The 16638-nt window shown below is 37.0% G+C and overlaps 2 protein-coding genes across 19 annotated transcripts in view; both read right to left on the reverse strand.

The window, feature by feature from the left end:
• Window positions 1-16638, reverse strand: part of LOC148738207 (uncharacterized) — a 214876-nt gene that overhangs the window by 102849 nt on the left and 95389 nt on the right. For 5 of the 7 annotated variants that reach the window (XM_088750200.1, XM_088750199.1, XM_088750202.1 and 2 more), the window contains 3 exons: window positions 4249-4314; window positions 4069-4134; window positions 3888-3953 (listed from right to left, as the gene is read on the reverse strand). In XM_088750200.1, coding sequence (XP_088606326.1) covers window positions 3888-3953; window positions 4069-4134; window positions 4249-4314 — 198 coding nt within the window. The remainder of the gene's footprint in view (window positions 1-3887; window positions 3954-4068; window positions 4135-4248; window positions 4315-16638) is intronic. The other 2 variants (XM_088750204.1, XM_088750203.1) reach the window with 2 other exon arrangements.
• On the reverse strand, window positions 4456-11801 carry LOC148738217 (mitochondrial inner membrane protein Mpv17-like). 12 transcript variants are annotated; one of them, XR_015997007.1, is made up of 8 exons: window positions 8191-9173; window positions 6535-6693; window positions 6212-6392; window positions 5823-5873; window positions 5455-5499; window positions 5127-5180; window positions 4605-4652; window positions 4456-4490 (listed from the first exon to the last, which is right to left on the reverse strand). XR_015997007.1 is itself a non-coding variant. In XM_088750302.1 (5 exons), the coding sequence occupies exons 2-5, from the start codon at window positions 6580-6582 to the stop codon at window positions 5468-5470; spliced, it is 312 nt and encodes a 103-aa protein (XP_088606428.1). In that variant the 5' UTR covers window positions 6583-6693; window positions 8191-9173; the 3' UTR covers window positions 5187-5467. The 12 variants fall into 12 exon arrangements, 8 of the variants coding, with proteins under 8 accessions (XP_088606428.1, XP_088606429.1, XP_088606431.1 ...); XR_015997008.1 differs by lacking the exon at window positions 5823-5873 and having other exon boundaries at window positions 8191-9171; XM_088750302.1 differs by lacking the exons at window positions 4456-4490; window positions 4605-4652; window positions 5127-5180 and having other exon boundaries at window positions 5187-5499.

Genomic DNA, 16638 nt, shown 5'->3' on the forward strand with positions numbered 1-16638 from the left:
CATTGGCGCTGTTGCCACCCAGAAATGTTGCAGTTTTTGGTGGACTATTTCTCCTTGAATATTACACCCAAAGAGCTACAAATTTCACCATGTACTAAGGTTTTCTAGCTCTTTAGCTGCCTGAAGTCAATTTGTATATAACATGCTTCCTTCTTTACGCAAAGCCGTATGCAAATGAGCAAAAATGTACACAATGACGTCAGCATGAATCCGCCTATAGAGTTGCAAGGAGACGGATAGTTTGCGCACACCATTAAACACCCTTCTCTGTAATCTTCCATTGTTTCTCAAACACTACAGCGACGAAAAACCCTTTCGAGGCTCCTTAACTTATTTACCCGTGACCCTTGAGGGCGCAGGGTCTAATTGTTTTAGTATCACCCAACTAGTCTAACAGAAAAGGTAATAATAAAGTTAGTAAATGCAAGTTGAACAAATGTTTATTTGGGGAAAAAAACGAAAGAGAAACCGGCGAATTTCGCTACTCGATTACTATTACTAAAAGTCCCCTAGTAGCGTAACCAATCAAAATGCAGGATTTGCATTAGTCCACTAGTTGGGTGACACTAATGCCTGATACTTGTCGTCCGATTTCGTACCACGTTATGTTGTTTTTGTTCATGATGTGCACACGCAAAAAGAGTCGTTTGCGTTATACTGTGAGATAGCCGCCGTCTGATATTTTACCTCTTCATGAGCTTCGTCCAATTGGCGTGCACAAAAACTAACTGGTCTGATACCGGTGTTACGATGTTTATTAATCGTCCTCCAAATAAACTTAAAATTACAGACCAAGGGATGGTGGGCCAAAAGCACCGCGGCGCCATACTAAGGAAACGGCCATGAGTAAAAACGTAAGTTATAACAAGTAAAAAAGGAATCGAAAAGGCAAAACTCTAGAGAAACTTACAAATCAAATTATGTTCCAAGAAAACTTCTAACATTACTTTAAAAAAAATAGCTCTATCATAAGCTACTCTAACGTGGTTTGAAAGACTATCCTACTGGTAAATAATTCGAATGAAAAAACGACATTTCAATCTAATGGATCTACGACATGTACAGAAGTTGTGGGCACGATATTTACAACTGTTCTTGCACACCAAGTTTTCCTGTGTTTGCAAAACAAAAGCTAAACAGAAAATTCTTTATTGTTGTGTCAATTAATTAATTTTAAAGAATGAGCAATAAGCGCACCCCTATCTTCTGATTCTGCTTCTTGAAGAGGCTAAAAGTCGATCAAGTTAATGTGAACATGAGCAAAACATGAACGTTAATAGATTACTTTCATAGTCTCTTCAAAACATTCTCAGACTAAGGCCAACAGCTGCCATGTTGTATTTTTTTTTTTAAGAGGAGATTATTAATTATCTCACTAGTTTTACAAGTTTTAAACTGGCTATAGGAAGGGAAAAAAACTGTCCAGATGACAAGAAGAAATTCTCATCAGGATCTCCTAGCACAAGTGGAGCAGGAATATCAGACGACTTCACCCATGTTAAACGGACCACCTTATACCCGGATGGTATACACTTGCCATGAAGAAACTGACGGTCACACTCCATGTAACCTACGGCAACCGCTTGCCCCTCCACACTGTAGAGAACTACATCAATTCCTGTAAAGACATGATAAGAAATGATGGGAATATGTAAAAGTTTCCCATTACCATGCTGTGACAGAAAATCAGGAAGCAGAGTCGTTGGAGAATAGGCTTGAAGTCAACAAAGTATAAGCATGAAGCGTGAAGCCAACTGAAACAACTGCTCCTCCGCAGAGATGGAGAGAAATAAAGTACTGTCATGACCCACCGTCTTTTTTAAGAATATTAACTCATGCTAGAGCTTCTCTAATTGCCACAATAGTTTGTACTTCCCCCCATTTCTCACATACAGTAACCCCTTAATACTAGAATTTATAAAATTATTCAAACGAATTATTTGTAGACGTATAATTACCTATTTGCTAATGAGATTAGCTACTTACCCTTTACCCCCAAGGCAAACGGAAGATTTCCCTAAATCGGCAAATAGAGACACTCTGCCTGTGTACAATATACCATGTAAAAGCCAGTGATCAGCTTATTTAAGAACTGACATCAGCAGCTATGAAGAAGGTGGACATTTTGAGAGAAATTACTTTAAAATGCAAAAATAAACGACTTAAAAAATGTCAAAATTCTACTATTAATAATAGGTGTACCCCTAAACTATAGCTTATTTAGCAGCTCTTATTGCATAGCTTCATATGAAACAAGTCTTGCATTCCATTTGCATCCCAAAAAAAAAAACAAAAAACTTGTGGGGGTGGTCAACCATGTCTTTGATAGGAGGAGGTCACAATTTAATGACTTCAATGAGGAGATCTTCACAAGAAAGAAAAATGAGAAATACAAAAAAAATATATTGTTGGACCACATGATAACAAGGCAAACATGGTAGTTACGCATCTTGAGATGGAGTGCAGTTGACAGGCAACTGAGCATCAGGATGGCTGGCTATGGTAGGTACACCAGAGAAGAATGCATGGATTGAGTGGACAATAGTGAAGAAAAACAGATCTGAAATATTAAGTAAAGATTTTATTAAGCACCTTGAGATGAAGGACAGTTGGTGAAGAGTCAGGATGGCTTGCTATGGCAGGTGCCAAAACTAAATATGAAAGAAATCAGACCATCAGAATATATCAGAAAACAATAATACAGAAAATAATGATACCAAAAGAATTTTATTTGATGGTATAACACCAATGTAAACATGGCTTAAGCACCTTGAGAAGATGGATAGTTGTTGGTTTGTGGGGAGTCAGCAGGACTTGCTGTAGCAGATGCAGGGACTAAACAACAAAAATATGAGAAAATAATACATGATGAAATATTAAAGATGAGTATGATACAGAAAACATTATTTGATTGTGTAATAATAAAGTAAACATGGTTTAAAGCACCTTGAGAAGATGGATAGTTAGTGGATTGTAGAGAGTGAACATGAGTTGCTATGGTGGATGCAGGGACTAAATAACAAAAATATGAGAAAACAATTTACATGAGTGAGATACAATGAATATATGAAGTTCATATATTTTGAACTGCGGCATTAGATACCTATGATGCACGATCCTCGCAGTAGATAGCCCTATTTATGCAATAGCGAAAATCAGACCTGAAAAAAAAAAAAAAAAGTCAGGCCTGTACGGGACTCGAATCACTGACCTCTGCGATACTAGTGCAGCGCTCTACCAATTGAGCTAACAAGCCAACTGGGAGCAGGCCGTTAAGTTGATTTGTAACAAACCTGTGAAAGTGATAAATGAGATACAATGAATATATGAAGTTCAAATATTTTGAACTGCGGTATTAGATACGTATGATGCACGAATCAACTTAACGGCCTGCTCCCAGTTGGCTTGTTAGCTCAATTGATAGAGCGCTGCACTAGTATCGCAGACGTCAGTGGTTCGAGTCCCGTACAGGCCTGATTTTTTTCAGGTCTGATTTTCGCTATTGCATAAATAGCCCTATCTACTGCGAGGATCGTGCATCATATGTATCTAATACCACAGTTCAAAATATATGAGCTTCATAATATTCATTGTATCTCATTTATCACTTTCACGGGTTTATTACGAATCAACTTAATGGCCTGCTCCCAGTTGGCTTGTTAGCTCAATTGGTAGAGCGCTGCACTAGTATTGCAGAGGTCAGTGGTTCGAGTCCCGTACAGGCCTGATTTTTTTCAGGTCTGATTTTTTCTATTGCATAAATAGCGCTATCTACTGCGAGGATCGTGCATCATACGTAATCTACATGAGGTAACATTAATGAGAAGTAGGATACAATAAAACATTATTTGATGGTATAATAACAAAGTAAACATGGTTTTAAGTACCTTGAGAGGATGGGCAGTTGGTGGATTGTGGAGAGTGAGCATGAGTTGCTATGGTGAATGCAGAGACTAAATAACAAAAATATGAGAAAACAACTTACATGAGGTAACATTAAGGAGAAGTAGGATACAAAAAAAACATTATTTGATGGTATAATAACAAAGTAAACATGGTTTTAAGTACCTTGAGAGGATAGGCAGTTGGTGGATTGTGGAGAGTGAGCATGAGTTGCTATGGTGGATGCAGGGACTAAATAACAAAAAGATGAGAAAACAATTTATATGAGGTAACATTAATGAGAAGTAGGATAAAAAAAAAACATTATTTGATGGTATAATAACAAAGTAAACATGGTTTAAGTACCTTGAGAGGATGGGCAGTTGGTGGATTGTGGAGAGTGAGCATGAGTTGCTATGGTGGATGCAGGGACTAAATGACAAAAAGATGAGAAAACAATTTACATGAGGTAACATTAATGAGAAGTAGGATACAAAAAAACATTATTTGATGGCATAATAACAAAGTAAACATGGTTTTCAGTACCTTGAGAGGATGGGCAGTTGGTGGGTTGTGGGGAGCAATACGTGCTGTGGTGGGTGCCAGAACTAAATACAATTTTAAGAAATCAGAGAATACATAAGGAAGCAATAATGAGGAGTATGCTACAAAAAATATTATTTGATGGTAGAATAACAACTAAACATCATGGTTTTAAGCACCTTGAGAAGATGGACAGTTGGTGGGTTGTTGACGTTCAAGATCAATTGCTGGTAGGTGCAGAACAGACAATGGTTATGAAAAAATAATAAACACCAAAAATAGATATGTTTGTTGTTAAAATGAGGACTAGAAATAACATTAGTTTACTGCATCATAGCAAAGTTAAGGTGGCTCAAAAAAGTAATATTTCAGTGAGAAGTCTGGGCTCTAACATGCAATTTAGCGCTAAGCATCATGGTCACCAGAGGAGTCCTGAGAAATTCCCCAAGAGTTCAAGTTTGCAAAGCTCACAACAAGCATGGTGGAACAAAGTCTATGTTTCCAACTAGTTCAATGAGGTGTTTGGCATATCACTTGTTTTTATCTTCAAAAACAGCCATTCTTCAGGCAATTCCAAATGAAAAAAAAATCCTTTTAAACTGCTTTGCTGGAATATAAATAAAAATTGCAGTTGATGTCAGTTGATGTTGTGATCGATTGTGTCGGCTATCAATAGATAAAAAACAGCAAGAAAAAAGTACCTTGTTCCTTTTACTAGGTCAGTCTCGCCTTCGGGTATTTGTAGTACTCTTCTTCTACAAAGGCAGAATGCATGTGTGAGATTTTAACAAAAATCGTGGAGTGGTATTTTTCCAATCTTGAAATTTCCATTTTTTTAAATGTCAGCAAAATTTACCGTAACTGTGCATAATTTTTTCTAATTTTCCCTGTATCTTCTTGTGTGTGTAATAAAAAGATTTTTACAAAAACAAATACATTGTATGGGGTTACTGGCTTACTTTTTAAGATAGATGCAATTGATGGCAAAAAGAGGGTCAAGTTTGTTGCTATGTATCAGAACAGTACTACCTTAATTATGACTTCAACTCAACAAAAGGTACAGTGGAGAGTTACCTTAAAAAAAAATGTGCAGCAATTCAAAATGTGCAGTTCCAAGCTTGAAAAATTGCACCTAGCTCTAAAAGTCTCCAAAAAACAGAAAACTGTCTTGTTTTTTGAGCCACCTTTAGATGGCATTACACACCTTGAGATGAAAATGAAGAGATTAAGCATTTGGACACTATGAGACATCAATATAATTAATTAATGATCAAATATAGATGAATGAGTAATCAGTGATTAATTGTGTGAGAACAATGAGAATTAATTGTGTGAGAACAATGAGAAATTGATGCGCAATAAAAACCCAAGAATTTTGTGGTCTATTGATTTCTCACCAATGTCACTGATTTTTTGAAGTGTTTGTTTCTCTGGACCTCTTTTGTTTTCTGTTAACAAAAGATGTCAGGTAGACAAGTGCAATATTAACTGGCTCCTATTAAGTTATACAAAATATTATGGTTTGATGCTCTATTACACTGAATAATCAATGAAATAAATATTAAGTAAGTGATGATTGACTGACAGGTTGGACTCCCATTGAATAGTCATCCATAACTCACCGATCACTGGCAAAAATCAGTGTCTAATCAGCTGATTTAAACCCTGGATAAGACATTATAATTAATATTATTTTCTTATGACAATTTCAGATATCATTGAATATGAAAAGCGATTTAAGTTTAACAAGATTCACATAGGCCAATAAAAATCATTAAGTTCTCACCATATTGTACACTGAATGCCTCAAACATGTCTTTAACTGTCTGGGCAAAGTCTGAATTGCTCCTTACAAATTCTTCCCCATGTCCAGGGATGCCATAGTAATAAAATGATTTCCTGGTTCCATGTTTGACCTGGTAAAATACTGCAACATCAAAGTCTGACTTGACATGCAATATATCAGCCTGAAAAATATTGGGGGTTCACAGTCAATTAATAAGAAACAGTACAAAATAAACACTTGTTTCTGTAAATGTAGTGCTATGTACTGCATTGTTCTTTTAGCAAAAACAAGACAAAATCTTACTAAGCTAAATGTAGTTTTACCCTCTTCTCCAGAAGCTCTCTCTGGATGGTTGCATTGACCTTTCCCATTTTATGATGGTGCTCTCAATCCTTTTCCTTCTTTTTAAATTCAAACAAACAGCCAGCATTTTTGCAACGCTTGCTGGCTACGGGGCTCTCAAATGAGCAATCAGAACACCTCTGTTGAAAGAATAAAGTTAATTGTCCAAATAATTTAATTACCATTAGATTCAGGTTTCTTGAGATAATAAATTAAAGCTACTCTTGATGTAATGTAAATAGTTGATGTACATGTATGTATCTACTGTTCCAACTTGACGCTTAAAAGACTCTAGATACCGAACTGCAAGAGCACTAGCGGTTACACCCAGTCTTGACTTGGATAATGCATCTAGTCTTCTTTCTCTCATTCTTGTAAACTTTTGAACTATTATAGACCCAATGGGAATTGTGGAAAACCCTTCCAAGCCTCCTTAGGTGACTGCAAGGGCCCAGCATTCTGTAATCGGTTATCCCCTATTGGGCTTAACTTTTTGCTCTCTCAAATTATGTAAATTAATGGCTTATCCATTTTGAAATCACTGGTTATCCTTGCAATGAGATTGGCTCTCAGTGGCGCTATTTAATCGCAAATTGCACTATCTTTTGCTTTAAATCACACTTTTTCCTCAGCCAATGAAAATGGGACAGTAAAACAAAACAACCAATCAGATTTGAAGGTTTTTTTTAAACTACCCAATCACATTACAGGTAAATGTAAGATTTGGCTATTAAATAATGTGATTTCAAAATGGATCTAATAAAGTGGCAATTGAACTTCGGATCACGAAATTTTGCTCTGAAATCCTACTTGTGATTTCAAATTGAACTCGCACATTTTGCTTGTTTGATTTTGAAATCACGCGTATGAGTTCAGATCTAATAGTATACATGAAAAAATATCTCAGTTCTGATTGGTTAAGATGAATGCAGTTTTCAGTTAATTCAGTGCAGAAGAGAGTGAATTCAGTGCAGAAGAGGATTAGTTCAGTGCAAAGAAAGAAACAAACCAGACATTCTGATTGGTCAGAATGATTGGTCAATGTCATTGTCAAGGTCAATGTACATGACACTTGTAGGGTTTGAATAAATTCTTTTTGCACCTGATGCGCACGCTTTTCTTCTGCATAGTTATGAGAAGCTACCTCGTCTTTTTTTCATGTTTATCATTAATAGATAATCACATGATTTTCTCTTGCAATTTGGAATAAATAAGCACTTGTAAATTTTTTAAAAGACCACAAATTGCACTCGCCCTATGGGCTCATGCAATGTTAGTCTTTGAAAAATTTCCTCATGCTTATTTATTCCATATTGCAGTTGAAATCATGTGATTACCTATACAAAATAATTGCAATCCACTCAGATCAATTACCATTATTCATCATATTTGGTTCAGTTCTTGAGCTAACAACCCAAAAATAATTCCATTAGCAAACAGTTTGATTAAAATAAGGGTGACTGGAAAAAAAAAAACTGCATGACAATCTTTTGGGAGCCCTTCGGGCTCCAGTTTTTAAAAGTTAGCAGCCCCGGCCAATTGTTTTCTTTGGAGCCCAGTTAGGAATGAAAGATCCAATTAGGTGCCCACAATTAAGTACTGCATTAAAAAAAAAAAGAAAATAGAATTCTACTTACCTATCTTATCAGTCATGCCTAATTAGATTCTCAATGTTTCCACTCTTAGCCCCATTCCTACCACAACCAGACACCCTCTCCAACTGACAGCCATTTTGAATTTTTTTTCAACAAGCACCCAAATTTATTCAAGCCATCACCAACAACCAGGCTCTCTATAATGTTTTTTTATTTGAGGACATTTATGTATGCCCTCAGTTGTTGGGTGACAAAACATAGGATGTACACATAAATAAATAGTTTCTGCAGCATACTTCCCCTTCAGCCCTCTAAATCACAAACATAACAGAATTTCTCCTTGCAATATCAATACAATGTCATGGAAACACACGATGAAAATAGAAAAAACTATCAACAACAGGATTATCAATTGATCCCATACCAAATTCTCCAAACTCATAACATATGAAAAGTATGACAGACAGTAAGGAGAAATAGTACTGTCAGGAGAGATTTTAGTGTCCTATACAGGTGAAAATTTTTAGTACACAATTCTGTGTGTTCACTTCCTTTACATTTGTTTAAAAGTATGTCTGGTTTGCAACTGAGCTTTAGATGGCAAATTAGCTTCTTTTCCTTATTCTGTTTCCCTAGCTAAAAGTTTGTAACTGCTGTGATAATCTCATTTGATATTTGATAAAAGTTACTCATTATTAAAACTGTGATGGTTGCTATCCTCTTTTGATCACCCAAACCAGAAAGTTTATGTGAATTAGATGTGATTAAGCTCCTTAACTGTCAAGGCCTCTAATCCTTCAGACTCCTTCCCTCTATCCAAACCTACTCCCCCCCCTTCCATCACAGACACAAAAACTCCAACACCAACTGTGAAATAAGTGTCAACATTTTCTCTTTTAATGTAAATGAGAGCAAAATGAATATTGAGAAAATATGATTAAAAACAACAGTATTGTTTTCAAATACCTTTGCTTTCTGTGCATATTTTAGTTTATATTACGCTGGTAAGTTTCTTTGTGTAAATAACTTATTCAGCAGAGAGAAAATCTATTTCACACCTTCCAAGGGGGCCTCTGGGATTGGCTTGTTGGCCATCCAAGACAAATAAGCATTCCAAAATATTGCTACCAACTGAACAAACCCCACACGATGCTGAATTGGAACAAACGTAAAGTTAATCACCTGTGCTAGAGGCCATATTTTGTAATTGGTAATCATTGTCTCTATATAGCGTTCCTGAAGCATTTCTTTAATTTCAGAAGGTCTTTTCTGAGCTAAAGTCTCTGTAACACCAAAGAAGAAACAAATCATCCATGGAGCAAAGAGGGCCTGATCAAGAAGCATCTTTTTGAAGCCAGCAGTCTTTGCTACTCCAGGAACAAGTCTGTCCAACGTCAGGTACCATGTTCTCAACACAGGGCCAATAATTAAACCAACTACACCCATACATTCTGTCCTGGCAAAATTGTGAGTTACCCCTTTCTGCTCAACAAACTGTTGTGTAACAACATCACCAGTGGCAACAAGAACACCTATAAAAAAAAAATTAAAAGAATAAACAAACACAAACAAAAGAGCATGATTGCTTGAGAAACATAGTTTACATAGTGATTGTGACAAGTAAAGTTGAACAAGTTCTGTAACCCTTTAACTCCCAAAAGTGATTAACCTGTAACTTCTCCTTATAATATCCTTACATTATCCAGTAATCAAGTAATGAGAATACTTCAACTTATCAGTAGAAGTTGTTGTCTTGATCTACAGTGTAACACCAAATTCTTGTAACTCATTCACAAGGAAATGTGTAGCAGCTAGAGGGGAGAATTCATAATCAAACCTTGGGAGTTATATTAGTTTAGTATTTAAAGTTGGCATTCTTTAAAAGCTGCTGACAAGAGTACAGCCCACTTGCAAAAGCCTCTCCAAAGGAATGAAAAGCTACTGCTACACCAACAACAAATGATGGCTCCAAACTTGGCACAAAAGTCTGAATGTGCTGTACAGTTTACATGTGTCAGTAAACAGCTTTATTATCCAACTACACTCCATGAAGTACAAATAACGCCTTCAACAAGTACAAATATCAAGCAGTATTTGTACTCCAGAGAACCCATTAGACAGGTTTTCTTGCATTGCCCAAGCAAGGAATTGGATTGAAGTTCCAAACAAAAATGGCTAACGATTATTTTGAATCACTTTTCTAATGACGAAGAGTTGGGATGGCTGGCAAATATTGATCCAAATTTATTAGATAAACCGAACAAAGAAAAGCAGTTAGATGACAATGAAGTTTCATCATTTATTAGAGAAAATAGAAATGTCAGCAACATGACAACACGCCAATTCCATTCTGCTTCGCATACTTCTGTCATGCACTCCCCTTAAATAAATGTCTGCGAAATTTGCCTGCAGCGAAAGAACAATTTAGCATGCTAGATAATAAATAACTTATTAGATGTTTTGGTGTGTGGTAGCACTGCGTATTTTTACTTGTTATTGGTATTTTAACTGACCCTACGGGCTCATCAAAATATGGTACAACCCATCGAGTACTCAGCCATACTACAAAACAAAACATATAATAAATACATAAATTAGAGTCTGCATGAGCAAACCTCAAGGATTTTTCCACTGTTTCATGTGTGACTTTGAACTACATTTTTCCTTGTTTGCAACTACATGAGCCTTCATTTCCTCTGTTGCCTCATTTATATGCACACCAAGATGTCAAATAATTAAATAAATAAATAAATACGTAAATTGAAGCTCCCCCTTAGAGGCTCTTCAGCCACAATGTAAACTAACCAAGTGCTTAAAAATCCCCACTGACAGGAGGCAAACCAGTACAGCGGATTACAAGTCCAGCACCCTAACCACTCGGCCACGCCGCTGAGGGAAATTTAAGTAATTGCCCTGGGCAGTTACCAAAATTTGGAAAACATTAAAAAAGGGTTAGCTTTTCCTAAAAATTTTATAACTTCTTCGATGGTCAATGTTTTTCAGCAAGGTTGCTTTCATTGTTTTGGGGTTGTTGTACAAAATAAAACCATTATTCAGCTTACTCGTGCGTTTTACAGTTCATTGACACTAACAGACCACTGAAATGACTTACAACGAACCTGCGTAACAGCGTTCGATGTTATCTTAAAAAAAAAAAGAAACTTTGCCCTTTTTATCACAACCAAGCAATCGCTTGATTCGTTGTAAAATTAAGGATTTATATCACTTGTGTTTACAGAAGTTACAGAAATTTCCCTCCTCGCTGCACAACTCGGGAAATTACTGCAACTTCTAAAAAACACGCGTGAAGTTAACTCGTCCCCACGTGATTATCTGTCCAGTTCGTTCTAAACATTGAGCGTGAGCCTACCCATTTTCGAAAAGGACCTGCGAATATTTTGACAGTTTTTCTCACCTGTGCCAATAGTTTGAGTTTTCCATGGGTGAGCTATGAGTAACTGTTGATATTTGGCCCAAGCTCTCACGAGAATCCTCATTGCAAACTCCTTTTTCAAGGTGATACAAAATGCAACGATGTTCCGGCCATGTTGGAAACCGAAGCACCCTGGGTCAAGAATGACAAGTTAGGAGCTTTCGCTCCAAACTCAAAATAGCCAGCGTCAGTCCCTTAGGGTGGCATTGTCAAAAACAGCGAGGTGTCCAAAATCGCGCATAGTAGAAACTCAAGCTTCGAATTCGAGCTTAGCCTGGGTGCTGCCTTTTTTTGGTTCTTCACTAAAGAAGGGCCATTGCTCCATTAAATGAACTAACTAGATGTCATGACCAAAATAGCTTATTATCAGACCCTAAGATTAGATTTAAAAAGTTTATTAATGGAAGATGTTATGGGGGTATGAAAGAGGAGGGAGTGTCATTCACTCAAGAACCCCTTCAACTATGCACCGAGGGAAAAACGAAATTAACTTCAAATCTAAACGAACGATTGGCGTCCATTCAATGTGATTAATCGAGTGAGTAGCTGAGGCATTCTTTTCTCATGTTCACTTCTAGACTGCCCCTATTGTGAAAGTTTCATCATCTTGAAAGATTGTGATGACGATTTCGAAACGCAAAAATTTCTGCCAATGGATGTTTATCAATAAAGATTTAGAAATGCAAAGACTAGCAAAAACTAACTAAATAAAAATGAAATAAAAAATGAAATAAAAAATGAAGTTTGTGGCAAGGTGTTACACCTTGCCACAAACTTCATTTTTTATTTCTCCTTGACAATGGCGTCATGATGACACCGAAACGTCGGTTTTTATCGTTAGTTTTTGCTAGTCTTTGAATGGATGTTTACTGCGTGAAAAATAAATATGTTCGGTTCTACCCCGTACTTCATGCAAGGCTTTACTGATATAGAAGCGACCACGGGGACACAAACCAAGTGCGCCGAGGGAATCTTATTGAAAAATATTACTGTCATTCTAAAAAGGTTCCTTACAAGAGGGATCTGTACACTTAACCTATTATTTTTTGTGTTAAATGAACTCAAAGACTAGCAGTGTAACATTTCGTTACCTTTATTGACTTCTTCTTCAGTCGCTGAAAAGCTGGCCGTTGTCGAGAGGTTTTTTTGGAAGTTGGGGAAGTGCTTTAGTGGCCGTTGGCGTTGTAGAGAGGTTTAAACAAACCAAAAGGAGCCGGTGTGGAGAGGTGGCCGTTAGTGGATGTTCGACTGTATGAATATAATAAAATGCTTTTCGCAATACATCGATTGTAAGGACCTGAGAAAATGTTATGTGTTGATATGTTCTAAAGGTACTGCTCAATCGAAGATTTTTCCTTTGAATTATCAACACAACGTCACGCGATCTTATGGCCGTGAAGTCATGTAAACAACGTTGGTGAAATTATATAACGCCATGTCTTGTAAATGCAAGAAATTCGTTCGTTCTTTGCTTCTGAACGGTCTATTTTAGAACTTTTTCTTCGATAAAGAGATATTTTGTGGTCATTTTGCCACGTATTTCATTAGTAGCTTTTGGTTAAAAGAATGTATTATACAGTTAACAGTAGATATTTTGAACTACGGTATCAGATACGTATGATGCACGATCCTCGCAGTAGATAGCGCTATTTATGCAATAGCGAAAATCAGACCTGAAAAAAATCGAGCCTGTACGTGATTCGAACCACTGACCTCTGCGATACTAGTGCAGCGCTCTACCAATTGAGCTAACAAGCATCATACGTATCTAATACCGCAGTTCAAAATATATGAACTCTATCTGTTCATTGTATCCGATTTATCACTTTCACGAATCAACTTAACGAACTACTCCCAGTTGGCTTGTTAGCTAAATTGGTAGAGCGCTGCACTAGTATCGCAGAGGTCAGTGGTTCAAATCCCATATAGGCCTGACTTTTTTTTGTTTTTTTTTGTTTTTGTTTTTTTGTTTTTTGTTGCAGGTCTGATTTTCGCTATCGCATAAATAGCGCTATCTACTGCGAGGATCGTGCATCATACGTATCTAATACCGCAGTTCAAAATATATGAACTCCATATATTCATTGTACCCGATTAATAAGTTTTGTTCGCTAATTGAAGTGAGTCATGACCCATAACAAGTAACACTTCCTCTTTCAATCAGAAAACGTATTTGAGAAGGGAGGCATAACGAAATATTGTTGTCGATAGTTGGAATTTTCTCCCAACGAACCGTTACCCGTGAAATTTTAAGGTGGCTTGTACCGCTTTTCGTCTTTTTGATGGTTTGTAACTTTGAAAGAATACAACAGAAAGACTTACTAAGGCCAGTTGAACACTTTTAGGGGGTTGAATTATATAATCATTGGTTATCCAAAAACTAGGTGTCATTTCGTCACAAGCAGTTTCCATGGCAACGCTTTCATAGGCTTATTCAGACCCCTTTTTTAGCTTGTGGCTTAAATAATTCGAAAACTAACCTGGTGACCCCATGATTTTTTTTCTGTGATTGCTTTTGGCACTTCAAAAGGAAAATGCACAAAGATTTTTAAAAAATTATACGTAGCGGAATTTCAGAAAATCTAGAAAAAAGGCAATTTTCAGACATCGCAAATTTCCTTCCGTAGAATTTTCTATTTTTTTTCTGATGATTCCTTTCGACGTAAGATACGTCGTTATTATCATATTAGAACAATAAAAAGAAGGGGTCACCGGACTTGTTTTCATGCAATAGCTTTCGTGAGTTTAGCAATTTCCACGCGCGTTCTCGCGCATTTAAAAATCTGGCTTATAAGATCGACATTTGCTCATGATCTGTTATAGCTACCGCTGACAATTGTGTGTGTTCGCGCGCGCGCCTACGATCTGATGTTTACAGACGTTTACTGCTAATTAAGAAAATCATTAAACAGCTGTCAAAGATAGCCTCCCGGGCTCATCTTAAAAATCCTACACACGCCCTCTGGCTGTATCATATTATTTTCCTTTAAGTTTCAAAGTCTTCTTCCACTTCAGGTAGATTATCCTTCACTTGAGTTCTTCTTTTTTCGCCGTCGCAAGATTTCATATCAGTTGAATATTTCTTTTAAATGTAAAGTGAAGCAAACCTTTACTTCTCCAAAAATCGTCTTCTTTATCTTAGTTTCTATCTCCTGCATTCACAGTAGCCGCTCAACGCATCAAATACAAGCTCTGAGGTAAACTTCTCACAAAAGTAGAAAAAATTCAATGCGCCGCCATCTTTATTTTGAATTTTCATCTTTTGATCTCGCGCTTCTTTCGCACGTTTCTCTCGCGCGCGTCACGCAAGAGTGACCTGTTCCCCGTGCGAGGAAACTGGTACGAGCCCCCTTAACGTGACATGATATTTTTAGCATTACAGTGTTTTAAACTCTTATGCAATTCTGTGTCATTTACTACAAAAATTTTCGACCTCCTCTCGTACTGTCTACCAATGTCCTCGTTGGGATATAAAAGAAATCCTTTAATACCCATGTGGTCTCTCAGGAAACAGTTTTCTTTCCCATGGATTCAGTCGTTGAATTATCATCATCAGAATCTTTTTTCTAAGAGATGTTCATCGAACTGACCATGATAACAAGTGAACGCTTTATTAGTGTAAAGCGAAGAACTTTCTAGCCTCGCACGTCTTGCACCTTAAAACTGCGGCAATTTTTTTGTGCCAAGCCGAAAAGCTTCCCAAACTTCTTTTGTCTCTTTGAACCTTCGAGATATCCGCGGATATTTTCACATTTCCACATTTCCACACAGAGATATGACTTGCCTGCTACATCATGGACAAAGAAAAGGTTTGCAAACGTACACTTTTTGACGAAATTTGCCAAGTCTTTGTTTATTATCTAGCTCGACTGTCGATGACGAACAAACAACTTGCCTCCATAGGGACAAGGGCCCAGTTGTTCGAAGACGATCAGCGTTAAATTTTTTAGTCCAGGTTACTTTATTTCTCTCTGCAAGAGCTTTTTTGGTATTTTTTTAAGAGTATCCAGTCATCGAACTTTAGACTAAAAAAATCATGCTGTTTTTTTTTTCTTTGAATGCTTTCAGGTGTGAAATCAAATTTTACAGTAACCCTGGGTTATATTAATAACTTAGCTTTGTGATATATGTTCAGTTCTACAAGAACAGAATTTGTATTGTTATTAACGCTCAGCTTTTGCTCGTTTGCTATGTTCATCCACCGGATGGATAACAAAGTACATAATATCTGCTCTCTCGGGAAACAGTTGATTTTTTTCCTGGCCTTCGAATCTCAATGTTTCCCTCGGAAGCAGACATTAACTGCATATTTCTTCATGGTACGAATTCAAGCGCAAGAACTGCGTGAAGACCATGATGCATTGGACGATTTTCGTGTTTGCATCCTATGCATTTGGCCTGGTCCTAACGGCTAAAAGTACGTTTGAGTTCAATTTGTTTCTTTCTGAAGCGTTATATGGCATTCTTAGATCTGAAATTTAGAGCTTAGCTTCTCTTTCACAATTACGTATACCGTCAGATAATCACGAAAGCACAAACTGGCTGTTAAAACTTGATTAGCATCCAAAGGCTTCCGAAAAAAAGTTTCACGACTGGGTCCAACACGAGCGTCCAGTAGGCTTTTTAGGGCTTGTTGATTTTCACTGTAACTTGAAAGAGTGGTGGAAGAAACGTGTTCTTAACTAAGTATGCTTTTCCGCTATACTCCTGGGGCGTCTGCATTTGAGTATGGCCTCGTTACCTGTTTAGTTGGTGCATCCACGAGAGATACACCAGAAGTAGTTGTGTAATTTGCACACTCATTTATTCCACTTTCAGACAGTTTCTTACTATTTCTTTTCTTATAATTCCTAAAAATGGAGTCCAGTGTTGTCTTTGTTGAAAGATACATATGGTCCATACGATCCATTCACACGGCGTAAGGACTCGTTCCTCTATAATTTCTCAAGAAAATGGCAGGTTTTACAGAGGAAAATTCGTCCGTTTAGGAAAAAAACAATATCGCCCACAAGGATTTCTCGGTCGCCCAGCTTCTCCGGAAAACTAAATCGAGAAAC

This window comes from Stylophora pistillata, chromosome 2 (assembly GCF_964205215.1).
Source record: "Stylophora pistillata chromosome 2, jaStyPist1.2, whole genome shotgun sequence".
Classification (NCBI taxonomy): domain Eukaryota; kingdom Metazoa; phylum Cnidaria; class Anthozoa; order Scleractinia; family Pocilloporidae; genus Stylophora; species Stylophora pistillata.

Coding starts and splice junctions, on each gene's coding strand:
- LOC148738217 (XM_088750299.1), bottom strand. CDS start 11,645: ATGAGGATTCTCGTGAGAGCTTGGGCCAAATATCAACAGTTACTCATA. Junction 9,681..11,563: donor AACTCAAACTATTGGCACAG/GTGAGAAAAACT, acceptor TTTTTTTTATAG/GTGTTCTTGTTGCCACTGGT.